The 23,055-nt window shown below is 51.3% G+C and overlaps 2 protein-coding genes across 4 annotated transcripts; one reads left to right on the forward strand and one right to left on the reverse strand.

Annotated features, from left to right (window-relative positions):
• Positions 1 to 1,637: 1,637 nt before the first annotated feature.
• Positions 1,638 to 12,771, forward strand: PHKG1 (phosphorylase kinase catalytic subunit gamma 1). Of its 3 annotated transcripts, none has more exons than XM_084880712.1 (10): positions 1,638 to 1,832; positions 5,077 to 5,188; positions 5,928 to 6,106; positions 6,521 to 6,575; positions 9,184 to 9,249; positions 9,436 to 9,599; positions 10,109 to 10,199; positions 10,326 to 10,479; positions 10,651 to 10,776; positions 11,049 to 12,771. In XM_084880712.1, exons 2-10 carry the CDS (start codon positions 5,106 to 5,108, stop codon positions 11,292 to 11,294), a joined length of 1,164 nt encoding a protein of 387 aa, XP_084736838.1. In that variant the 5' UTR covers positions 1,638 to 1,832; positions 5,077 to 5,105; the 3' UTR covers positions 11,295 to 12,771. The 3 variants fall into 3 exon arrangements, with proteins under 3 accessions (XP_084736838.1, XP_084736837.1, XP_084736839.1); XM_084880711.1 differs by lacking the exon at positions 1,638 to 1,832 and adding an exon at positions 3,908 to 4,239 and having other exon boundaries at positions 4,280 to 5,188; positions 11,049 to 12,224; XM_084880713.1 differs by lacking the exons at positions 1,638 to 1,832; positions 6,521 to 6,575; positions 9,184 to 9,249; positions 9,436 to 9,599 and having other exon boundaries at positions 3,909 to 5,188; positions 11,049 to 11,314.
• SUMF2 (sulfatase modifying factor 2) lies at positions 11,785 to 22,902 on the reverse strand. The gene is made up of 9 exons (XM_084880719.1): positions 22,786 to 22,902; positions 20,485 to 20,641; positions 18,021 to 18,135; positions 17,525 to 17,569; positions 17,026 to 17,176; positions 16,176 to 16,231; positions 14,031 to 14,115; positions 13,704 to 13,848; positions 11,785 to 12,490 (listed from the first exon to the last, which is right to left on the reverse strand). Exons 1-9 carry the CDS (start codon positions 22,847 to 22,849, stop codon positions 12,406 to 12,408), a joined length of 903 nt encoding a protein of 300 aa, XP_084736845.1. The 5' UTR covers positions 22,850 to 22,902; the 3' UTR covers positions 11,785 to 12,405.
• Between the last annotated feature and the right edge of the window lie 153 nt (positions 22,903 to 23,055).

A 23,055-nucleotide genomic window follows, 5' to 3' on the forward strand; every position in this document is an offset into this window, starting at 1 on the left:
TCCTCAGATATGTTCTTAGAGTGCCCTTTTCTACCAAGTCATTCAGTTCCTGAAAAGGGCAAAGACTGCCTTACCCTGAGCATCTAAAGACCACAGATAATTCACTCCTGGCGAGTCCTCTGATAGTCCCTCTTGGGTTTGTCTGTGGGCTCCTTTGCCAATTCTTCAGGAGGCTCAGAGTGTTAGTTGCCCCTTATATCCAAGATGTGATGGTCTATAGTGGGTACCCAAATATCATTAAGTTAGTAAATCAAAGGAAAATAAGAGCAGTAAAATGCAAGAGTCTGCCTGGCCTGGCCTCTCCCTGGTAGGAGCCATGGCTCCCCAGAGAAAGGTACTGGTAATCCTTTAGGTGCATTAGTCTTTTTCCCTAAGGCCAGAAGGGGTTTTCTGTTGCTTTGAAAGAGTCAAGTCTATAGCTTAGAATCAGAAAAACAAAACATTGATAGTAAAAGGATGAGATTGAAGCGTTTTCATCCATGGAGCCAGAAGCTGCATCTCAATAAACAAGACCTTTATGCATAAAACTCAACCCTAAAGTCATCTTCAACTCCTTCCTATGTAGCAATTCAGCAAAGTATTTCCCCAGAGTGAAAAAGAGATGGTCAGCATGATAGAGAGCACTTGGACTCACATCTGGGGTTAATCTAGGCACTCCTACTCACCTATTTTTTCCCGCTAAATAAGTCAAACATTCAAAGGGTCTAATACCAGAGTTATGGGGTCCAAGTGAAGTGCTTTGTAATATGCTAATCAAATGGATGTTTATGGGCTCGGCTGTGAATTAGCCCTCCCTTTTTTTGTATATTAGAATTAAGGGTTTGAAAAAAGGTTGCTTTTAGAATAAGGGAGAGCAGTAAATGTCTACTGTGTGCCACCATGTTGTATACATTATTTCCAATTAATTCAATATCTTAAAGTAGAATCTTACTGATGACCCTCATCCAAAGAGCTCAGAGTTGCACACAGAGTCCATATGCTTTTCCTGGCACGCTGCAGTCTTCCCAGTAGTTGCCCAGCCATCCAGCTGCCGTGGCTCAGTGGTTGAGCATTGACCTATGAACCAGAGGTCACTGGTCAGTTCCTGGTCAAGGCATATGCCTGGGTTGTGGGCTCCAACCCCAGTGGGGGCTTGCAGGAGGCAGCCGATCAGTGATCCTCATCATTGATGTTTCTATCTCCCTCTCCCTCTCTGAAATCAATAAAAAATATATATATTTAAAAAACAAACAAAAAAAAGCCTTCCCAGTAGAAACTTCAGGCTGACAACAAAATGGGTTAAGGATGAGATAATGGAGGCAGATCTTAGGTCAATTCCTGAAGGGGATGTTCCCTAACCTTTAAGGTCTGCATTTTGTGGGGCAGCCACACAAAGCGTCCCTGAGCAGATTCTATTGTCCCTGTCCCAGCACTAGTGTGGGTGCACCGGTGGGCTGTTTCCTGATCACACCAAACACAGAAATGGCTCCCAGAGAAGCCGGTTGGCTTTAGACCCTCTGGGCCTGGAGACCAAGGGAGCTCCAGAGGAAAATGGTCGTGTCATGCCTAGTCCCAGGTCACCCGAACTTCCCTCACCCTCCACCAGAGGTCACCGCTGGCGAGACTCCTGTGCGCTGTCCCTTGCTGAGCCTTGGCCTGCATCCCGGGTTTGTTCTTGTGATTTATTTTTGGCACCTCAGCCTTCCCTCATCAAGCAGCAAAGCACGAAGGAAGAGCAGCAAAATATCCTGCTCCGGCCACAGCCGCAGTCCTCTGTTGTCCCCTCTCTCCAAGGGGCTCCGAGACCTTTGGGATTCCTGTCAAGTCCACCCAAGGCCTGTGGGGACCTAACGGTGAGTAGCTGGGCCAGTGGGGGACAAAAGCCAGGCAGCAGACTGGATTAGGGGGAGACTGGGGGTTAGAGAAGTAGGAACCCTGAAGTCCATTAGACCCTCTTCCCTTCGGAAGGCAGGTGGACCAGACAAGTGGTGGCATTGACCCTGGAAGGCCCTCCGGGAGGAGTTTGGAAAGTGAGTTCCTGTGATTATGTTTCAGGCTGTTTTGGGAAGGACATTATGTTCCAGAAAGGATTAAACCCATTTGGTGACCCTTTTCAAAGGGGTCTTGGGGAGAGTGTAGGGGGTGCAGGTGGAGGCAGTGAACAGACACATAAAATCAGGCCCCAGTGAGGCCTAAAGCAAAAGGAGGGAACAAGAGAAACCTCCCCAGCCCACCGAAAGAGAGATGAATGCCGTCAGGACTGGCTGGACCTGGCCATGCCGTGGAATGCATCCCCAGCCGGATGGCATCCTGGGTGGGTCCAGATGTATCCTCTGCCCGGGGAGGGCTGGGGGAAGGGAAAGAGCTGGTGCTACACAGGGATGAGAACTTATAAGGACTTGCCAGCAAATGTTGATGTTACAGGGAACAGACTCTCCTGTGCTCAGTTGGGGTTGCTGACAGGACAGAAGCAGCCTGCTGCTGGCAGGAGGCTTCTGATAACCAGGCACCCAGCAGTAGGGACACCAGGCTTCCTGGAACGGCCAGCCCGAGTCCGGAGGCAGCCAGGCCTGCAACGTGGCTGGTCAGCAAATCAGCCCCTGTGACAAGCCAGGCCTTGTTGGGCCCAGGAGAATTTGGGACTAGGAGAGTTTGGGCCCTGCTCAGTGGCAGCTCGTGCCCATTTTCTGTCCTTTTGGTGGGTGATTTTTTCTCCATTCCTCAAATCCTTCATCTGAGGTCAGTATCCGGAGCTCAGCTCCTCTGTCCAGGCCTGAGTGCCTGGCTCTGTACTGCCCCACACTGTGGCAGGACCACTCAGGGCTCACTGGCCATCACTAGTGGGACACGGGGCATTCTGCCGACAGGCCCGGCACCAAAGGAATTCCTCCACCATGCCACCACCGACTCACATCCGGGGAGCAGCTCCGGCTACGTGCCCTCACTGGATACATAAGAGGGGCAGGATGGCTGGGGCTGGGCATCCTAGACAAGATCACAGCTTAATGGGGGACAGGACAGCACACACTGACAAGTGATAGCAGAGGCTGGGACCGATTCCCCCATCCAGCTCTGCATCCCTCAGAGCATCTGGCACAGAGCTTTTCAAAGAACATAAAAGAACAAATGAGTGAAAGATGATTATGAGAATCTGGGTTGAGAACAAAATGAGTGAGGAAGGAGCATGTTCAGAAATTTCGAAGGGGCGTTTTCAGGGTCAGACGGCACTGGGGTAGATAAGGAGAGGCTGTAAGAGCAGCATATTAAGAGGATCAAATTGTGCAGCTTCTCACCTTTTCCACAAGTGCAGAGAGCAGCGGAAGTAAAGCAGGGCCAGCCTCATCCCCTCAAAGAGGAAAGGAAACCACTTCAATTTGCCCTCTGAAGAGGTTCTCTGTGGTTCTTTCTAAATTTATTTTTATTGATTAATTTTAGAGAGAGAGGGGAGGAGGGAGGAGGGAAAGACATTGATTTGTTGTTCCACTTATTTATGCATTCATTGGTTGATTCTTGTATGTGCCCTGACCAGGGACTGAACCCATGACCTTGGTTTATTGGGATGATACTTTAACCCAGTGGTTCCCAACCATTTTTTGGCCACGTCCCACCTAAGATTCTCTAAAATCCTGATTCCTCTTTCCTCCTTGTTGGGCCCAGGAGAATTTGGGACTAGGAGAGTTTGGGCCCTGACATATATGACATATAATTCTTATTATTCAAAAAGTGAGCTCCTATTCATGTGGAGGAAGCCTAGAATGCCATTAACTTGGTCTAAATAAGCTTCCAAAGAACATGGCATCCATGAAAGAGAAATATAAAAGAATGAAAGGACAGTTGAAGTACTGAGAAAGAAATTGGTTTTTGTTTGTTTGTTTTTTATATTTTTATTGATTTTTTACAGAGAGGAAGGGAGAGAGAGAGCTAGAAACGCCGATGAGAGAGAAACATCGACCAGCTGCCTCTTGCACACCCCCTATTGGGGATGTGCCCGCAACCGATGTACATGCCTCTGATCGGAATCGAACCTGGGACCTTTCAGTCCGCAGACCGATGCTCTACCACTAAGCCAAACTGGCTTCGGCAAAATCACTAAGAAATTGTTACAAAAATAATAATATGAAGTGATATGAAAAAATAGCAAATAAAGTTTCAAAATACAGAGAACTGAGATGCATAAATACGTCACAATATATATCTACCCTGTTTCCCTGAAAATAAGACAGTGTCTTATATTAATTTTTTCTCCCAAAGTTGCGCTAGGTCTTATTTTCAGGGGATGTCTTATCTTTCCATGCGCTAGGTCTTATTTTCAGAGGATGTCTTATTTTCTGGGAAACACGATATATACTGTATATGAGGCCCCTAAAACCATAAGAAATGCAAAAAAGCCACTGTTAATAACTCATTCTTGAATTGTCCTCCCTTAAAAATCAAATTCCAGCTGAAACCGGTTTGACTCAATGGATAGAGCATCAGCTTGGGGACCGAAAGGTCCCGGGTTCGATTCCAGTCAAGGGCATGTACCTTGGTTGCGGGCATATCCCCAGTAGGGGGTGTGCAAGAGGCAGCTGATCGATGACTCTCTCATCGATGTTTCTAACTCTCTATCTCTCTCCCTTCCTCTCTGTACAAAATCATTAAAATATATATATATATTTTTTAAATCAAATTCCAAACCCCCCTGGAGGGGCATGTGCCCCACTTTGGGAACCACTGCTCTAACCAAATGAGCTAACCAGCCAGAGCCTCTGTGGTTCTTTCTAAAATCAAGGCTGTGCCGGCCTCCGCAGCACTAACCTTGGGGCCCGATGTCCCCGCAGGCCTGGGCCTGGCTGACTATCCCTCCCACAGGGGGAGCAGCTTACAGTGAGAACACGCAGGGAGCCATGGCCACCTAGACTCGCAAGTTTACAGCCAGCGGGAAGAACGATGCTGGACTCTTTTCAAAGTGTTTTTTCAATTCTCACTCATTTTGAACATTCACAATAGGCAGCCCTGTGCCAGGCGAGACACAGATGGGTGAACACCGGTTCCCGCCCTCACAGAGCACACCCCCCAGGCCGGGAAGGCTGACGGCGTCTTTCTGTTCCCTCTCAGAGCCCTCCGAGCCGCCTGAAGAGCCGAGCATGACGCGGGACGAGGCGCCGCCGGACTCACACTCCACAGAGGGCTTCTATGAGAACTACGAGCCCAAGGAGATCCTGGGCAGGTACGGCCCGTCCTGGGCTCCCGCCGGCTCTGCCAATCCCGGGCCAGTCTCTGCGGGACCCTGAGCGCCCAGCCCATTTCCATCCCTCAGTTTGGGTCCTCCCCTCCTGACCAGGAAGGTAGGGTGCGAGGACCCAGACCAGTGACCTCTCCTGGCAAAGAGCTTCCCACAGCCCTCACCGGTGCTGGGGACAAGCACCTCCAAACCCAGCTTTGGGCCAGGGTGAGAGATCAGGGGTCAGAGGAAACTTATGGCCTGAAGGGTGTACGGCCTCTTTCTATGAGTGAAAGAACACTGAACGGGGAGTTAAGAGGCCTGAAACCAGCCGAAACCGGTTTGACTCAGTGGATAGAGCGTCAGCCTGTGGACTGAAAGGTCCCAGGTTCAATTCAGGTCAAGGGCATGCATCTTGGTTGCAGGCACATCCCCAGTGTGTGTGTGTGTGTGTGTGTGTGTGTGTGTGTGTGTGTGTGCAGGAGGCAGCTGATCAATGTTTCTTTCTCATCGATGTTTCTAGCTCTCTATCCCTCTCCCGTCCTCTCTGTAAAAAAATCAATAAAATATATTTAAAAAAAAAAAAAAAAAAAAAAAAAAAAGAGGCCTGAGACCAGGCTTGTTACTCATCCGCATCCTACTTCTCCCAAAAGCTCCCAGGGAGTTGGGGGACCAGGCAGGACACCTTTGCTGTGGCCTGGGCTTGGGGCACACCCTGAGACCACCTGTCCCTCTGCACCCCCAGGGGCGTTAGCAGTGTCGTCAGGCGCTGCATCCACAAGCCCACGCGCAAGGAGTACGCCGTGAAGATCATCGACATCACCGGCGGGGGCAGCTTCAGCCCCAAGGAGGTGCAGGAGCTGCGAGAGGCCACGCTGAAGGAGGTGGACATCCTGCACAAGGTGTCAGGGTACCCCAACATCGGTGAGTACTGGCTCCCGGCCACAGCGGGGTGCTCCACCACGCTTCTGCCCGGAAAACCCACGCCAGGGAGTGCAGCCCACTATGCAGCTAGCCAGAACTGCCCAGAGTGTCTCCTGCACCCCGGGGCCCGCCGGCCCAGTCCCAGCTCCCACCTCGGGGAAGACTGCGCCAGGGATTCTTCCAGCCAGACAGAAGGGGTCACAGGCAGGTCTGGGACTGGGTGAGGGTGGGGGAGCAGGGTGTGAAGTCCCTGGTCCCGCCCCCTCCCCTAGGGGGCCTCCTTGGATTAGTGTCCAGACACCCCCTCCATTTGCGCAGTCAGCCCCCGCTGCTTTAATCTCGCTGCCCCTAGACCCCACTGCCTCTGCCCAGGCCCCTCTGCTCCCTGAGACGAGCCAGCCGTTTCCATTTCAGTACAGCTGAAGGACAATTATGAGACCAACACTTTCTTCTTCTTGGTGTTTGACCTGTAAGTACCCAGCCCTGGAGCCAGCCATACCCCGAGGCTCATCAGAGAACGTCATATTGTGGTCTCCCACCCATACAGCTACACTGTAGATGCCAAGTAGGATCACAAGTGCTTTAGGCAGGTCAGCCCCTGGGGTCAGGCTGCCAGGCTTTGGATCCTGGGTCCACCACGTATGGGCTGGAGCTTTTCTTTTTTCCTTCCTTCCTTCCTTCCTTCCTTCCTTCCTTCCTTCCTTCCTTCCTTTCTTTCTTATTTTGTTGTTAATCTACACCTAAGGATACTTTTTGCCATTGATTGTTAGAGAGAGTAGAAGGGAGGGAGGGGAGAAGAGGGAGAGAGAGAGAGAGAAATGTAAGAGAGGCATGACTGGCTGTCCTCCCACATGCACTCGACTGGGCCAGGGAGTAAGCCCACAATCCAGAGACCTGCCCTGGGAATCAAACCTGAGACCCTTGGGCTGATGCTCTATCCACTGAACCACACTGGCCAGGGCGTTGTTGCCACTTTTGTTGGAAAAGGTTCCCAGCTCGTTGTTGCCCCACTCCACTGAGTCCTTGCAAAGAACAGAAATCCCTCTGCATGGCTCACTGTTAAAGCGGTGTCTTGATTTCTCCATATATAACAGCTAATTTAGGGGCCGGGTTTCTTGAGAGAATTCTTCAGGTAGACTTTGTATTGTTGGGACATTTCCTATGGTGGCCAGACTGAAGTGTGGCTTTACCTGGAGAAACCATGTAAATTAAAGGGCCAGCTCCGGGAAGGCAGAGCCTGCTGATGTACTCGCACAGTCCCCAGTACTTACAGGTAAACCTGCTGCTGCTGCTGCTGCCAATAGTGAGTTCTCCTAGTGTCTTTACATTGGGATTAAAAGGACAAAAACGTTGGGCATGTGGAGGTATTATTGATATGAGAAAATGCTAAGTAACTGATTTACTATCTGAAAAGGGATTTACTATCGGGGAAAGGGAGGGAGGAAGAGACTGAACATAAACTGTGCACCTATGGATGAGGACAATGGGGGATGGGGAGGGGGCGGAGGGTGGGGTGGGAACCTGGTGGAGGGGGGAAGAAATGAGGAACCTTTGTAATAATATGAACAATAAAGATTGATTTAAAAAATAAATAAATAAAAAATAAAAGGACAAAAACGGGACCCACATGTTGCTTTTTAGGAACAGTACAGATATTGTATAAAGCAGGGGTCTTCAAACTACGGCCTGCGGGCCACATGCAGCCCCCAGGGGAGTCTGATCCTGCCCGCCAGGTTTTTTGGGCAGTGAGCGCAGCCAAGATGTTACAGTAGGAATTAGTAGTTCATATAGTCCGACCCTCCAGCTCTCTGAGGGACCGTGATCTGGCCCCCACTTTAAAAAGTTTGAGGACCCCTGGATAAAGCAAGGCTTACATCTGTTGTTTCTTCAGATGGAACCCCTCTCCCTGCTAAGCTCAGTGGTTCTCTTGCCTCTCTGTGACTCCCGCAGCATCCCTTGTGCCCTAGGAACCCAACTGCTTCCCCCGGAGGAGCGGGGGAGAGGGGGCAGGATGCACCTTTCCTATTTGACGCCGGGAGGCTTTCCCAGGGACCCTCCAGACCGGGCCAGCCGCAGCTGTCCCAGCTCCGCTCAGAGGCCCTGCCCTTGGGGCAGCTCAGATGTCCCTAACCTTTGAAGAGTTACTTGGGGAGTCTATTTTTAATGCTGCCCCAAGTTGCCCTCCAGGTTATAACTGGATTTTTCTATGGAGACCTCTTGATAGAGTATCCTAAGAAGTGAGAAGGGCCCCAACCGGTTTGGCTCAGAGGATAGAGCATCAGCCTGCGGACTGAAGGGTCCAGGTTTGATTCTAGTCAAGGGCATGTATCTTGGTTGCTGGCACATCCCCAGTAGGGGGTGTGCAGGAGGCAACTGATCGATGTTTCTAGCTCTCTATACCTCTTCCTCTCTGTAAAAAATCAATATATATATTTAAAAGAAGTGAGAAGATTGAACTGCAATTTTTATTGATTGATTGATTGATTGATTGATTGAAGGGAAAGATAGAAACAACCATGATAAGAGAGAACCATGGATCAGTTGCTTCCTGCATGCTCCCTACTGGGGATTGAGCCCGCAACTGGGCATGTGCCCTATCCTGTGCTCTGTCTGAGAATCGAACCTGTGACCTTCTGGTTCAGAGGTCAATACTCAACCACTGAACTGCAATTTTTAACCCTAACAGGCACAATGCTCCTCCAGCACTCCACACTCCTTCCATTTGTGCCTGAAAAATACCAGGATACTCATGTCCTTCTGATCTCGGTCTGGGCCCTTGGGGGGCCGTGGCCAGTTTTCCATCTCCCAGCCCTTGATTTTGGCCCTGACAGATGTGTCCATGCTGCCACTCCCACCGATGGGAGAGACCCTCACACTGGCGCCATACCACCCCTCCAGCCTCCCTTGCTCTTCTCCCAGTCTTCCCAGGCAACTTCTCCGCTCGCTTCCCAGCTCCTCCCTGCAGACCTGGGTCCTCTGCCTCGGGAGGGGTGAGGGTGAGAAAGAGCTCTCTGGGAGCAGGCTGAGAAGGGGGTGGTCTTGGGATCAACCCAGCTACAAACCCTCTGTCACCACAGGATGAAGAAGGGGGAGCTCTTTGATTACCTCAATGAGAAGGTCACCCTGAGTGAGAAGGAAACCAGGTGAGGGTCCACTGGCCCCCAGGCCTCCGGGGGGCGTGCACCGCTGGCTTTGTGACTCCCTCCGTGGCTCAGCCCGGGCTTCCCAGCCTGCCCTCTCCCATGTGCAGTCGGGCTGGTGTGGCTTTGGTCTCCCTGCCCGCCCCCTGACCCTGCAGAGGAGACAGTGACGCGCGCCTGTCCGCCCAGGAAGATCATGAGAGCCCTGCTGGAGGTGATCCGCACGCTGCACAAACACGACATCGTGCACCGGGACCTGAAGCCCGAGAACATCCTCTTGGACGATGACATGAACATCAAGCTCACAGACTTCGGCTTCTCCTGCCAGCTGAAGCCAGGGGAGAAGCTCCGAGGTCCGGTAAAGGGGCCTGGGCCCGTACCGGCGGCTCAGGCTTTCTCACCTCCTCTCCCAGGAACAGAGCTTGCCGGGGACCCGCCCCTAGATCCCCCCAGAATAAGAGTCCTATCTTTTCCGGGTTAGGTGCCTTTGCAGGTAGGTCCTCTTCTCAGGGCTGAGGCCAGCCAGGTTCCCATTGCCTGAGCTCTAGGCCACAATAGTTAGTATGTGGCCGAAACCGGTTTGGCTCAGTGGATAGAGCGTCGGCCTGCTGACTGAAAGGTCCCGGGTCCGATTCCGGTCAAGAGCACATCCCCAGTAGGTGGCGTGCAAGAGGCGGCTGATCGATGACTCTCTCTCATCGATGTTTCTAACTCTGTATCTCTCTCCATTCCTCTCTGTGAAAAATCAATAAAATGTATTTTTAATAGTTAGATGTGCCCAGGGAACCGACAGGCCCCAAGGTGGTGGCTCCATAAGCCAGCTCTGGCGGCTGACCTGCCCTGACGGTAACTGTTCCCGCAGAGATCTGTGGGACCCCCAATTACCTGGCCCCTGAGATCATCGAGTGCTCCATGAACAGCGACCACCCGGGCTACGGGAAGGAGGTGGACATGTGAGTGTGCTGGCGGGGAAGGGACAGGGATGCCACCACGGCCGGGACACCTGGCTGGGGAGGGGAGGACCCGGCTGGAGCCACAGCCAGTCCCCCTGCCTCCCTCCTCCCACCCGCCGGTGCCAGGTGGAGCACGGGGGTCATCATGTACACCCTCCTGGCCGGCTCCCCGCCCTTCTGGCACCGGAAGCAGATGCTGATGCTGAGGATGATCATGAGCGGCAACTACCAGTTTGGCTCACCCGAGTGGGACGACTACTCGGACACCGTGAAAGACCTGGTGAGGGGCCAGGCCCGCTGGCTCCTGGGCTCAGGCGAGGGGCAGTCCACTGTGGGGGGAGGGGAGGGGGGGCGTGCCAGGCCCAGGAGGGAGGGTCTGCCAGGAGACCCCACGGCCTCTGACGTGCTGGCAGGGGACCTGCTGTTCTCAGTACCCACCCCGTTCCCTCAGGTCTCCCGCTTCCTGGTGGTGAACCCCCAGGGCCGCCTCACCGCGGAAGAGGCCTTGGCGCACCCCTTCTTCCAGCAGTATGACGCTGAGGAGGTGCGGCACTTCAGCCCCCGGGGCAAGTTCAAGGTACTGCCGCTCCCTTCCCATCCAGGGCCCTGCAGTCCAAGTGCCTCCTCCCGCCCCCAACTCCCCACCTGGGATCACTACTCACACCGCACACACGCGAGGGTTTCCAGGGCACCTGCCCTTCCCCTCCCAGAACTCTGGCTCCAGGGAAGACAGCTGTCACCTGACAGTCTCCGGGCCTGCCCACACCGGGAGGGCAGGACCTGGGGGAACCCTGGGGCGGACCAGTGGGGGGCCGCTCCCGGCTCTCAGCCCCGGCCCTCCCTCCGCAGGTGATCGCTCTGACAGTGCTGGCTTCCGTGCGGATCTACTCCCAGTACCACCGGGTGAAGCCCGTGACCCGGGAGATGGTCATGCGTGACCCCTATTCCCTCCGGCCCCTGCGCCGACTCATCGACGCCTCGGCCTTCCGCATGTACGGCCACTGGGTGAAGAAGGGCCAGGAGCAGAACCGGGCCGCGCTCTTCGAGAACACCCCCAAGGCCGTGCTGCTCTCCGCGGCGGAGAAGGACGACTGAGGTGCCGGCAGGAGGGGCGGGGTGGGGCAGGCAGGGAGGGGAAGCCACAGAAACACTCGTCAAAGGAATGAGACTGTGCAGGGGAGGCACTTGGTCCAGGCCAGGGCCCCGGGACCTGGGCCCCTCTCCCCTCAGCGGCTCTGCACAGCGAAAGGCGCTCCCATCACCATGCAGCTGGGGCCTGGCCACGGAGGCGGGCACTGGATGCACATGGTCTGACCGCCAGGAGCCTTCCCGCTCCTCCGCCTCCCGGTGGCACCACCGTCTCATTTCTGCTCAGGGGAGGCCCCGAGTCACTGACCCTCGGACGCACTTCCCCTAGGGTCCCGGGGTGAGGGGCAAACAGACAGCCGACTGAGATACACACTCACAGGAGAGTCCGCTGACCTCACCGTGACACCATGGGAGCAGGTTCTGCTCGAGGGGACAGGTTTCCAGAGGCATCAGGGAGCCCCGATGTGATGGACAACAGAAAGGGACACTCCTCGTGTTTGGCTTTGTGGAGCATCATTTACTTTGTGACTCGTAGGAGGCACGGTTTGGCCTGGCAAATGCCCTGTGAGGACCGGATTGCGCGTTAAAGAGCCCACGCTTCTCCATTTCACATACAGATAGCGGAAACCAAGTTCCTTCAGAGGCACTCAGAAACACTCCACCAATGCAGGAAGCCTTTCCCTTCCACAGCAATTTGCTGGGCAAACAGAGAACTGGGGGAATTCTGCCCTGAGAGACAACGTCAGGTCCCCGAATCAGGCACCGAGAAAGGGGGAGGGAACAGACTTAAAATGGCTTTAACAAACTGCCTTGAAGAGGCCTCTGCCCCTGTGGTTTGAGTAACTCTGCCCCAAGGGTATGGGTGATCTTTGACCTCGAATTAAAAACACCCCCCCCTCCCCCCCAGCCACAGTCAGTGAGCTGGGGCCCTTCACCAAGACACGTGGCCTCCCCTGAGGCCGGAGGCCTCTCCCGCCCACCTGCCCACCAGGTGAGAGGTGCCTGTCAAAAGGGGTGGAGGAGGGGAAGGTGGACGTTGAAGGCCTTGGCTGTTTGAAAGGTGGCCAGCGAGTGGCATGGACACCATGGGGCACTCTTCTTGGCTGCGCGTGGGTGCTCACAGCTCCCCAGGCAGGCGGCCTATGTCGGAAGCACAGCGGAAGCCCAGGTTATCAGACGCTGAATCCGGAGTGTTGCCCATCCTGCCACCAGAGAAGGGGAGAGAGTGAACATGTTGAGAAAGGGGCCTTGGGCCTTACCCAACTTTCCTGTTCCACCTCCCAGAGCCTGCTGCGGCCTGGGGGCGTGGCCAAGAGGGGAGGGCGTGGTCTGGAAAGAAGCCTGGTCAGAGGGCAGTCCCCAGACAGGAAGTGGCCTGGGGACAGGGCGGAAGAAGTGACTGGTCGTCCTGAGAGACTGAGCTGGGAGGCAGGAGAGGCCGTGGGTAGTAATTGTGTCTTTGGTAGCTGGGAGTAACTCAGCCAAAAAAAAAAACACAAAAAAAAAACACCTGTCGGCAATAAGTGAGATTATCACAGCGCCAATCAGTTCTCCATACTTTTCAAAGAAGTTTCACGTGAATTCCCTCCTTTGCCCTTTCCCAACTGCTCTGGAAGGCAGGATGTGTTCACCATTTTAGAGGCCCAGCAGCAGATACCAGAAAGAGTTAAATGTCTTGCCCAAGGCGAATTACTGCTTCAACAGCACAACAGAATCAATGTCAAACCCAATTTCCTGGTTTCTAGGCCAGTATTTTTTCTACCACTTTGTCCTAAAAAAGGAAGTGGGCTTTTGTGGATCAAAAAAAACACCTGCAAATCTGATATCCTGAGTGGCCTCTACAGTCCTTGTGGAGCCAAAGAGTAGGAGGAGTTCCAGGGAGATCAACCAAAATAAACCTACAGGCAGACGAAGCAGGAAGTCCTAGGAGGGGACCAGGAGCCTGGGACTCTTCCATCCAGATGCCGCCACTAACCACCTGTGTGAAATGCGCAGGTCCCAGGACCCTCCTGAGTCGTTTTAACTCGATCGCAAATCAAAATGGTTGTAGGAATGAGGTTCCCTGTGCCCGCCTGTTTGAAGAGTCGATATTCCCGTGCCCCATGGCCATGCCCGACTGATGTGGCCATTCTACTTCCCTCCCTCCGCACACCCGCTGCCGAGGGCAAGAAGAGAAGCCCCTGGAACTGAGATGCTGGACACGGAGCCCCCCTGGGTGCTGAGAGCTGAGACGAAAAGGCACGAGTTGTCCTGGGCTGTTCTGTTTTTCCCAGCGAGCGCTGTGCTTCCTTTCCGGGACCCACATCTCCTGGTGGAAGCAGAGACGCGGAAGCAGTGCCAACCCCAGCTGTGGTGCCACCTGTGCTCTGGGAGGCCGCCTCCAGCCCCTCGGCCCTCAGCTACCAAGCTCCTCACCTGGTGGTGACCCGGGCCCGGTGGTTGGCAGAGCCGTCGGCCGTGTCGATCCAGGATGCCCCCCGGAGGACACGCATAGCCTGGCTTGCGCCCTGGTACGGTGATGCCGTCCACTCCCACACGTTGCCCACGAGGTCATAGAGGCCTGCGGCGCGGCGGGTGGGTTAGCCCCGCGCTGGGAAGCACCAGGCACACCTGCCAGCCGGCAAAGCCCTGGGAGCAAGCGCTGCCCCAGGAGCTTCTCTCTGCCTCCCCCATCGGGCAGCACGCTCCCGCCAGCCGCCAGCCCTGTGTGAGCGCGGGTGGGGACCCGATGAGAACTCTTACCGTAGTCATTCTGCGGCGGGAACGCGTTCACGGGGGAGACCCCGTGGAAGCCGTCCTCAGCCTTGTCACCCTTGGGGAACTTCCCCTGAGGAGAGGAGATTCAGGATAAAAGATTAACTATCCTGTCCCGTGGCGGTGTTCCTGCCTGCCCACGGGAAAACCACGGTCATCTGGAACAGGGGGGGAGGGCACGTGGCAGTGACCCGAGGTTCCCAACCTGAGCTCCCAAACCAGCTGCCTCTGGTCCTCCACCACGATCTCCCGCTGGGTCAGGAAGTGTGTGGTTTCCCTGTGCTCGCCGTGGTCCATCCCACCCCCACTGTCTCCATTCTCAGAGACTGCGTCCCCTCAGCCTCGAACCCCGTGCTCGGAGCCTTGGGAAGAAAGGCTCTTCCCCTCCTTCTCCATGCCCTGCACCCTCCCTCCACCTTCCCAGGAGCCACCTCTCTCTTTCTCTTCCACCACCAACAGGTCTAACTCTGCCTCATCTGCCCTCACTGTACCTTTCTCATCACTTGCTCTTAACCTCCAAAACTCTTCAAAAAGTAACCTATATTTGCCAGTGCAATTTATTTCACTTGTTCACGCCTCTCATTAAAATTGGGTTCAGCTGCCACGACTCTATGGAAATCGCTCTTATGAAAGGGAAGATGAAGGGGCTATAATTAACTCAACAACTACTATGTGCTAGGCCTGCTACACTTACGTCTTTTAATTTAATCCTTGCAAGGTTGTGAGGCAAGTGTCCTCTCCCTTTAAGAAACTAGCAGCTGAGGTTCAAAATGGTCAATTTATTAAATATCAAACAGTGTCTGTCATATTTCTCTTTTTGCAAAGCTGTGGCCCAGTCTGAAAGGTCCCGTCTCCCCCTCAGGCCCCTTTCAATGCTGCCCCCTAAAATGCGGAGGCTGAGCCCCCCTCACTCCACAGGTCTCCTGACCAGTGCGGGAGGGCGGGGCCATTCTTTCCTAAGGTTCGTGCTTATGACTCGCAAGCTACCAGCTCTGACCCAGACTTCTGTCCTAAGTTTCAGACTCATATTTTCAACCTCTGACTGAACATATAAAAGACCCAAAGGCATCCTAAGCTAAGCTGATCCTACACTGACCAAGTTCTATCCCTCTGACCCAGCAAGCATATTATCTCTTTGGATAATGGTGACACCATCACTCTGTTGCCCAAGCTTGGATGCAGGCTTGAGACCAACTCTCTTCCGCCCCGCCACATTCGGTTAATTACCAAACCGTGTCTGTCTTCTCAGACATGCCTCTCCCTCCCATGGGGCTTCCTCTCTATCCCACTCCCACTTCATCCCAGTGTTTATAAGCATCTAGACAGCCCCTGCCACCTCTGCAGCTCCACTCCATCTGGTCCTCACAGTCAGCAACAGTTAGCTTCCCCCAAGTCGGCATCTGATGCTGTTACTCCCCTATAACAACCTCCCTTGGTTCCCCCTGCCCAGAGGGTAAAATCTAAAACCCTATCTTGGCCGAAACCGGTTTGGCTCAATGGATAGAGCATCAGCCTGCGGACTGAAAGGTCCCGGGTTCGATTCCGGTCAAGGGCATATACCTTGGTTGCGGGCACATCCCCAGTGGGGGGGGGTGCAAGAGGCAGCTGATCGATGATTCTCTCTCATCATTGTTTCTAACTCTCTATCCCTCTCTCTTCCTCTCTGTAAAAAATCAATAAAATATATATTAAAAATAAATAAATAAAACCCTATCTTGGCGCATCTGCTCCAAAATCTGCCTCCAACCCACTGTCTACCTCATCTCCTAACACTGCTCCCTCCCCAGCCTCCACCATTTCCCTATGCTCCAGCCTCCCTGAATGTGACATGTTCCCAAACACACAGTACCCTCTCCTAATACAATGGCAACACTCATGCTGTTGACACACACCCTTTCCTCCTCTTTTCACTTAAGCAAACTCCTATCAGATCAGCTCAAATGTCCCCTCTGTACTCTCAGGCAATGAATGATTTCCTCCTGCACGCACTCTGCACTACCGCCTGGTCTTCTGCTTCGCCCCTCTCCCAGCTTTGGGACACAGCCCTCTGAATCCCCCACCTACCACAATGCCTGGCCGACAGCAGGCCTCGAAGCTCGGAGAAAGGGCAGGAGTGAGGAGTGCGTGTCTTACCTGCCACAGGTTGGTGCGGTTTGGCTGGAACTTGTTCCCCCAGGGATAAGCCTGGCCTGCGGGAGGGCAAGGAGACAGCATTGGAGGAGAGGTAAAGAGTTGGGAAAGACAGAGAGAGCGAGGGAACGGAAAGGAGGTTATTTTAATAGCCTATGCCCATCCCTTCCACTCACGGCATTGCCCCGCCTCCTGCATTACCCCAGGGCAGTGCAATCCGAGGTGTGGTTCTGATCAATGCGCCTGTAAACCACCGGTGACCAGTGCATGTGGAGTCAGTGCAGAAATTGAGAGTAACCAGTGAGAAACTTGTTCATTGGACTTCGATTAGCTAAACGAACAATCAACCTCATTCTCACATTAATAAGTTTGACTACTGGTATAGCCAGTGTTCATCCAGACTATAGAGGTGAAATATGGGACGTTGCTATTTCACTCTCATAGCTTTTTTTAGTGAGCATTGCAGAACAACTAAGTTATGAGCAAAGAACAATTTTTTTTTTTTTAAATAACCCCGATACACCCATGGAAAAGGCATGTGATTTGGATAACTCTTCTCCTTTACGCTACGTTGGTCCGGTTGTATATTTTTGAAACATGACATGTCTGTAGAATCTCCAACGAGTTAAAAAATTTTGGTTGTTTTTCATTCCATTTTTCCAGGTTTTAGTTTCTATGGTATTTTACACACTATTGGTCTGAGAATATAGGTTAGAAATAAAAACAACGGCAGCAACTGGTCCTTCCCCAAAGCACTGCTCTAGGGAGCAGGGACCCTTCCCACTCTTTGAAGACCCCCGTGCGGGCAGGATGGAGAGAGGAACGAAGGGGCATCACCTTGGTGTCTCCGTACCCTGTAAGCCCCCGCGGGCAGCGAACTCCCACTCCTCCTCGGTGGGCAGCCGCTTCCCCTGCCACGCACAGTAGGCCCGCGCGTCGTTCCAGCTCACGTGCACCACGGGGAGCTCCAGTCTCTCTCGGATGCCAGAGCCGGGACCTGCAGGCTGGCGGCCAGGAGGAAACGAGACAGGCAGGCTCTGGGGGCTCAGGGAAGTCTGAGGAAGGCTAGGCTTAGGGGACCTATGTTCCGCTTTGAACACCAGGGGAAGCAAAGGAATTGGAAGAGAGCGTGGTGAGCGAGGAGAGGTCCAGAACGAAGAGACTACACATGAGACGGACAAGAAAAATGGGATGGGGGATGGGCGATGGGAAGAGGACTAGGAAACAGGGTTTCTTGGCTGTTTTCCCGAAACATCTCCTTTTTAATTAACTCAGTATTCCTAGATGGGCAAGGGGTCTAGGGCAGCCAGCCCTCCAGGGGCAGAAAACAAGGTGGAGGAACCAGCCCTTACCTGCCTCCAGAACGCCCTTTCCACTGGAAGCCACCAGAGAACAGGCTACGAAGAAGAAGGAGCGTGACTAAAAACAGGAGCATGACCGCGAGATGCTCGGACCCACCACGGGAACCTTCCTGACTGACACACAGGAGGCCGAGCAGACCCTTTGGGCCGAGATTCAAGGCGTCCGAGGGAGGCTGTGTCTGGGATCTCTGAAGCGACATCTCACAGCCCTCGTTAGGGGGAGGCTTGTCAGACTCCTGCAGGATGTATCTTGAGCCCCATATGTATCTATCTGGATCTTTACAGACTCTCTACCCGGAAACCAGCTCAGGGCTCACTTCCTGGGCATGAGTATTCACCTGACCGTCCCAGGGAGGGCTGCTCTCGCCTCCTCCCTGCCTCCCGCTCTCAGTCTGATGTCTGCCGTGGCCCCGGTGACCCCGCCCCACAGGCGGCTACGGCCAGGTCCCACTCCCCTTCCCTCAACTCCAAGCCCGGGTTCTCTCACCTTCATCTGCTGAGTCGCTTTGCTTCTAAGCTCATCAGAGACAAAGTCCTCAAAGACAAAGCTCCACCCAAACGCCTCGGCCTCTGTCCGGTACTTTTTCTCCCTGACGAACTCCCTGGAAAGAGAGATTTCGCTGGGCTCAGCTGACAGGGTTCTGTGCTCCACCCTCCCCTCTCCTGCTTCAGAAGAGCTCACCTAGCCTCATCCTGTAAGTCCCACATCACAGAGGTCCCATGGACTCCCAGGAGCTCACCTGAAACCCCCCTGCGCAGGAGATTTTCTTTTAAAATCTGTGGCTGTGTATGTAATTCACCTACAGTAAGATTCAGTCCTTGTAGGGTATGCTTTTGTGACTGTGACAACGCAGTCACCACCACAATCAAGAACCAGAGCAACCAACCAGTGTGGGGCATGCAGGAGGCAGCCGATCAAGGATTCTCTCTCATCACTGATGTTTCTCTCTCTCACTCCCTTCCTCTCTGGAAAAAAAAAATTAATAAAAGCACATATAAGTAGTACACGTGGTATTGTGTATGGGAAAATACAAAAAAATGAGAAATTTAAAAAAAATTAAAATCATCCATTATCACACCAACTAACATATACCATTCCATATTATTCCTGGCCTCCACTCCCCAACTCTCCCATCCCATTTGACAAGATGCTTCCCTGTAATTACTGTCATTTGAAAGTCACAAAAACATGAGCAAAATCTGTTAACTAATGCACTTCCACTTTTCTAATGCATCTACATTCTATATACATAGTTTAAAAAAATGGGATCATAAGCTATATATTATTTTGTAAGCTACTTTCTTCATTTAACATCTCATAACTCTCTTTAAATATATATATTTTAATTATATTTTTATTGGTTTCAGAGAGGAAGGTAGAGGGGTAGAGAGATAGAAACATCAATGAGAGATGAGAAAGAAACATTGATCAGCTGCCTCCTGCATGCCCCCTGCTGGGAATGGAGCCTAAACCCGGGTATGCGTCCTGGGAATTGAACAGAGACCTCCTGGTTCATGGGCCAACACTCAACCACTGAGCCATACTGGTTGGGCTCATAATTCTCTTTTTGACTATAGGATTTTAAATGGCTGCTAAATATCATTATATTGATACAATATGCTTACATAATTCTTAAATTGTTAATAGTTGTTTACAATGCCATCATTTTAGCTAAATGTTTTTGGACAACTTTAATTCTTTCCTTTAGACAAATCTCTAGAGGTGGGATCACTGAGTCAAAGGGCCTGAGGAGTATAGCAACAATCCTATGCTTATTTCAGTGTGTCTCCTGAATCCATTTTCCCCATAATCTTTTATCTTGAAAAGTTTTAACTTGACAAATGTAACATTTAAGTCCTTTCCCACGTTTGGTTTATTATCTTCCCAGTCCCTCTCTTTCCTCCATCCTCTCTATATAATCACCCCTGTACTATTTTTTTAAATACATCTTTTGTAAAAATGTGCTTTTATTGACTTTAGAGGCACCGGAAAGGAGAGAGGAAGGAAAGGAGGGAGGGAAAAAGGGAGGAAGGAAGGAAGAAATATCGGTGTGAGAAAGAAACATAAATTAGCTGCCTCCTGCATACACCCTGACCGGGGATCAAACCCCCAACTTGGGTATGTGCCCTGACAGGGAATTGAACCAGTGACCACTGGTGTATGGGACAACACTCAACCAACAGAGCCATACCAGCCAGGGCATATACCTAAGGTAAGTTACAAAACATATCATCTTGAGGAAACTAAGGCGTTTCAACTTGGCTTCTTAGAATGAGTTAGAACCACAATGTTTGACTTCTAAAAAACACCATTTTCCAAAGTACTAGTAAACATAAAGGGAATTAAGGCACTCTGCTAGTATGATCCTTCTCCCAATCCCTTCTTCCCTGATGAAGAGATTTCTGTGGAGTGTGCCATTTTTGCCAGTAATCCTAGCGCTATGCCCAATGCAATGGAAAATCCACTGGCTCAGGAATCAGGGAATTTGAGTTACAGGCTCAAGTCTGCCACTAACAGAAAGTAAGGTAAACATTTTTGGACTTCAGATCTTCATAGAGAAAAAAGTAGATACACTTACCCCACAATATTATTGCAAAGATATGTAATAGTGAACAAGCCAGTTTCCTTCTAGAGATTAAGAATGAAGATTTGAGGCCAGCCTGTGTGGCTCAGTGGTTGAGCATTGATCCATGCACCAAGAGGTCACCAGTTCTATTCCCAGTCAGGGCACATGCCCAGGCTATGGGCTTGATCCCCCATGAGGGGCATACAGAAGGCAGCTAATCGATATTGATGTTTTTCTCTTATTAATATTTCTATCTCTCCTTCTCCCTTTCTCTCTAAAATCAACAAAAACATATTAAAAATAAATAAAATAAACTTATGAATTTTTTTTTAAAAAAAGAATAATTTAAAAGAGCCTTTACTCCTGAAAGAATGCCTGATATACCTGAAATCTTTGTTGGTGACAGGAAATATGTCGATGGCAAAAGGTTTTACTGTCACCTCCCGGACAGGTCCTTCACCATCTCTGCCATCTGGTGAATTTGTTCCCATCTGGAATCTCCCGCCTGGTAGCTGAACCATGCCTGTCACCTGGCCATTCCCTGCAGAGGAAAAAGAGTGTCATCAGTAATACATGAGTATATAAAAAATAAGTGGCAATATTTGGATCATAGGTAACACTCATAAAACTGAGTGTTCTTTACACGCTTCCTTGACCAGAATTGAACCTGGGACCTTTCAGTCCGCAGACCGATGCTCTAACACTGAGCCAAACCGGTTTCGGCAAAACTGAGTGTTCTTTAAAAAAAAATGGAGGCTTAAAATTTTGGCTTTAAATTCTCGTTCTGGCCCTAGCTGGTTTGGCTCAGTGGATAGAGTACTGGCCCTTGGAATGAAGGGTTCCGGGTTTGGTCAAAGGCACATACCTTGGCTGCAGCCTCGAACACTGGCCCAGGCCAGGGTGCATGTGGGAGGCAATCATTCAATGTCTCACGTTGATGTTTCTCTCCTTCTCCCTTCCACGTTCTCTAAAAGTCAATGGAAAAAACATCCTTGTGCCCTAGCAGGTTTGGCTCAGTGAATAGAGCACTGGCCTGAGGACTGAAGGGTGGCCTGTGAACTGAAAGGTCCCAGGTTCAATTCCAGTCAAGGGTGCTTGCCTGGGTTACAGGCTCAGTCCACAATAGGGGGTGTGCAGGAGGCAGCCAATCAATGATTCTCTCTCATCATTGATGTTCCTATCTCTCCCGCTCCCTTCCTCTCTGAAATCAATGAAAATATATTTGGGGGGGGGGGGGGGAAGACATCCTCGGGTGAGGATTAACAACAACAACAAAAAAAACCCCCATGCAATAAATTCCTGTTCTGCCACTTAATTTGCTGGGTGACCTTAGGCAAATTACTTAATCTGAGTTTCAATTTCTTCATTTATAAAATGGGAATAGCATCTATCTCATAGGCATAGCTGCATGAATTCAAATAACATCTAAAACGTTGAGCACATGGTAGGTTTTCAACAAATGTTTCTTACCTTTCTATTCCTCTACACAAACCCCCTGTCCCAGCTAGGTAAATCTAGACACTATACCCTAAAATTATCTAGCACCTTTCTACCCATACTTCTGGTCATGCTGTTTTTCGCTGTCTTCCTTTCCACTTGTTGAACTGTTATCAGTTCTGACCATTATATCACATAGTCCAGAAAAGAAAGGACTACCTCTATTTTGCCATTGTATCCCTGGCCCCTAGCACAAGTGCACAATAATTATTATAAAATAATTGGATGAACTCCTTCATATTTGCTGTTTGTATGCCTCAAAAAGGATTAAAAGGATCCTTAATTTGACCCCCTTATTTAACAGGAGGGAAATCAGAACCTAAAGAAGAAATGAGGCAAGCAGGAAAATCTCAGAATAAAAGGGAATTAAGAAAAAACAACAACATATAATTGCAATGCATAAAATGTATTTTGACACTAATTCAAGAAGTAAACTATAATTAAAAAACACAGTAGGTAAATCTGAACACTAACTGGATGTTAATTTTGCAGGCAGAAAATGCTATGTTTTGTGTGTTTTTTGTGTGTGCTTCTTTTTGGCTATTCAAGCTGAGTTATGAATAAAATTGTATAATGCCTGCAATCACTTCAGCATGATCCCAGGAGAGGGGAAAGTGGGTTACCAAAGAAGCAAGATTAGCCATAATTTGGCAACTGTTAAACTGGGTGATGGGTACGTAAGGGGCACATTTATTTATTTATTTTTAAAATATATTTTATTGATTTTGTACAGAGAGGAAGGGAGATAGTTAGAAACATCGATGAGAGTCATCGATCAGCTGCCTCTTGCACACCCCTCACTGGGGATATGCCCGCAACCAAGGTACATGGCCTTGGCCGGAATCGAACATGGGACCCTTCAGTCCCCAAGCCGACATTCTATCCATTGAGCCAAACCGGTCCCGGCTGTAAGGGGCACATTTAGTTATAATTTGTTCTTTTACTTTATGCTTGAAAGATTCAAAAATAGTAAGTTAAAAGTAAAAAGGAAGTCAAATACAGTATGAGCTGTTATTAGCCTCGCAGGGCTGGCTGTCTCCGGGATGTGCCTCAGGCTGCTCCAAGCCGACTAGGGCTAGGCAGCGTGCAGAGGGCTCCGGTCTCCCCCACGGGGGCAAAGTGCCCCACCCCTCCTGGTAACCCCTGGGACAGAGGCCCTAGGGCTAATGGGCAGGCCAGCACACTGACCTAGCTCGATCCACGGGCCGGACAGGAGCGACAGCAGGGACAGCAGCAGCAGTGAGGACCTCATAGCACCGCACCAGGAACTGGGCACACACCATGTCTCTGCTGCGCATGCGCTGCACACGCACTACGTCCCGGCCCACACTGCCCCCTGGCGCATCCTCTAGACATTGTCAACCACAGGGCGTAATTAAGTCCAGAAGCCTGGGAAGGAGTGGGATCAGGTTAAGAAAAAGCAATTTTCTCAGGGTTAATGTGAAGAGGCCTTATCAC

This window comes from Pipistrellus hanaki (assembly GCF_964339955.1).
Source record: "Pipistrellus hanaki genome assembly, chromosome: 4".
In the NCBI taxonomy this organism is placed as follows: Eukaryota; Metazoa; Chordata; class Mammalia; order Chiroptera; family Vespertilionidae; genus Pipistrellus; species Pipistrellus hanaki.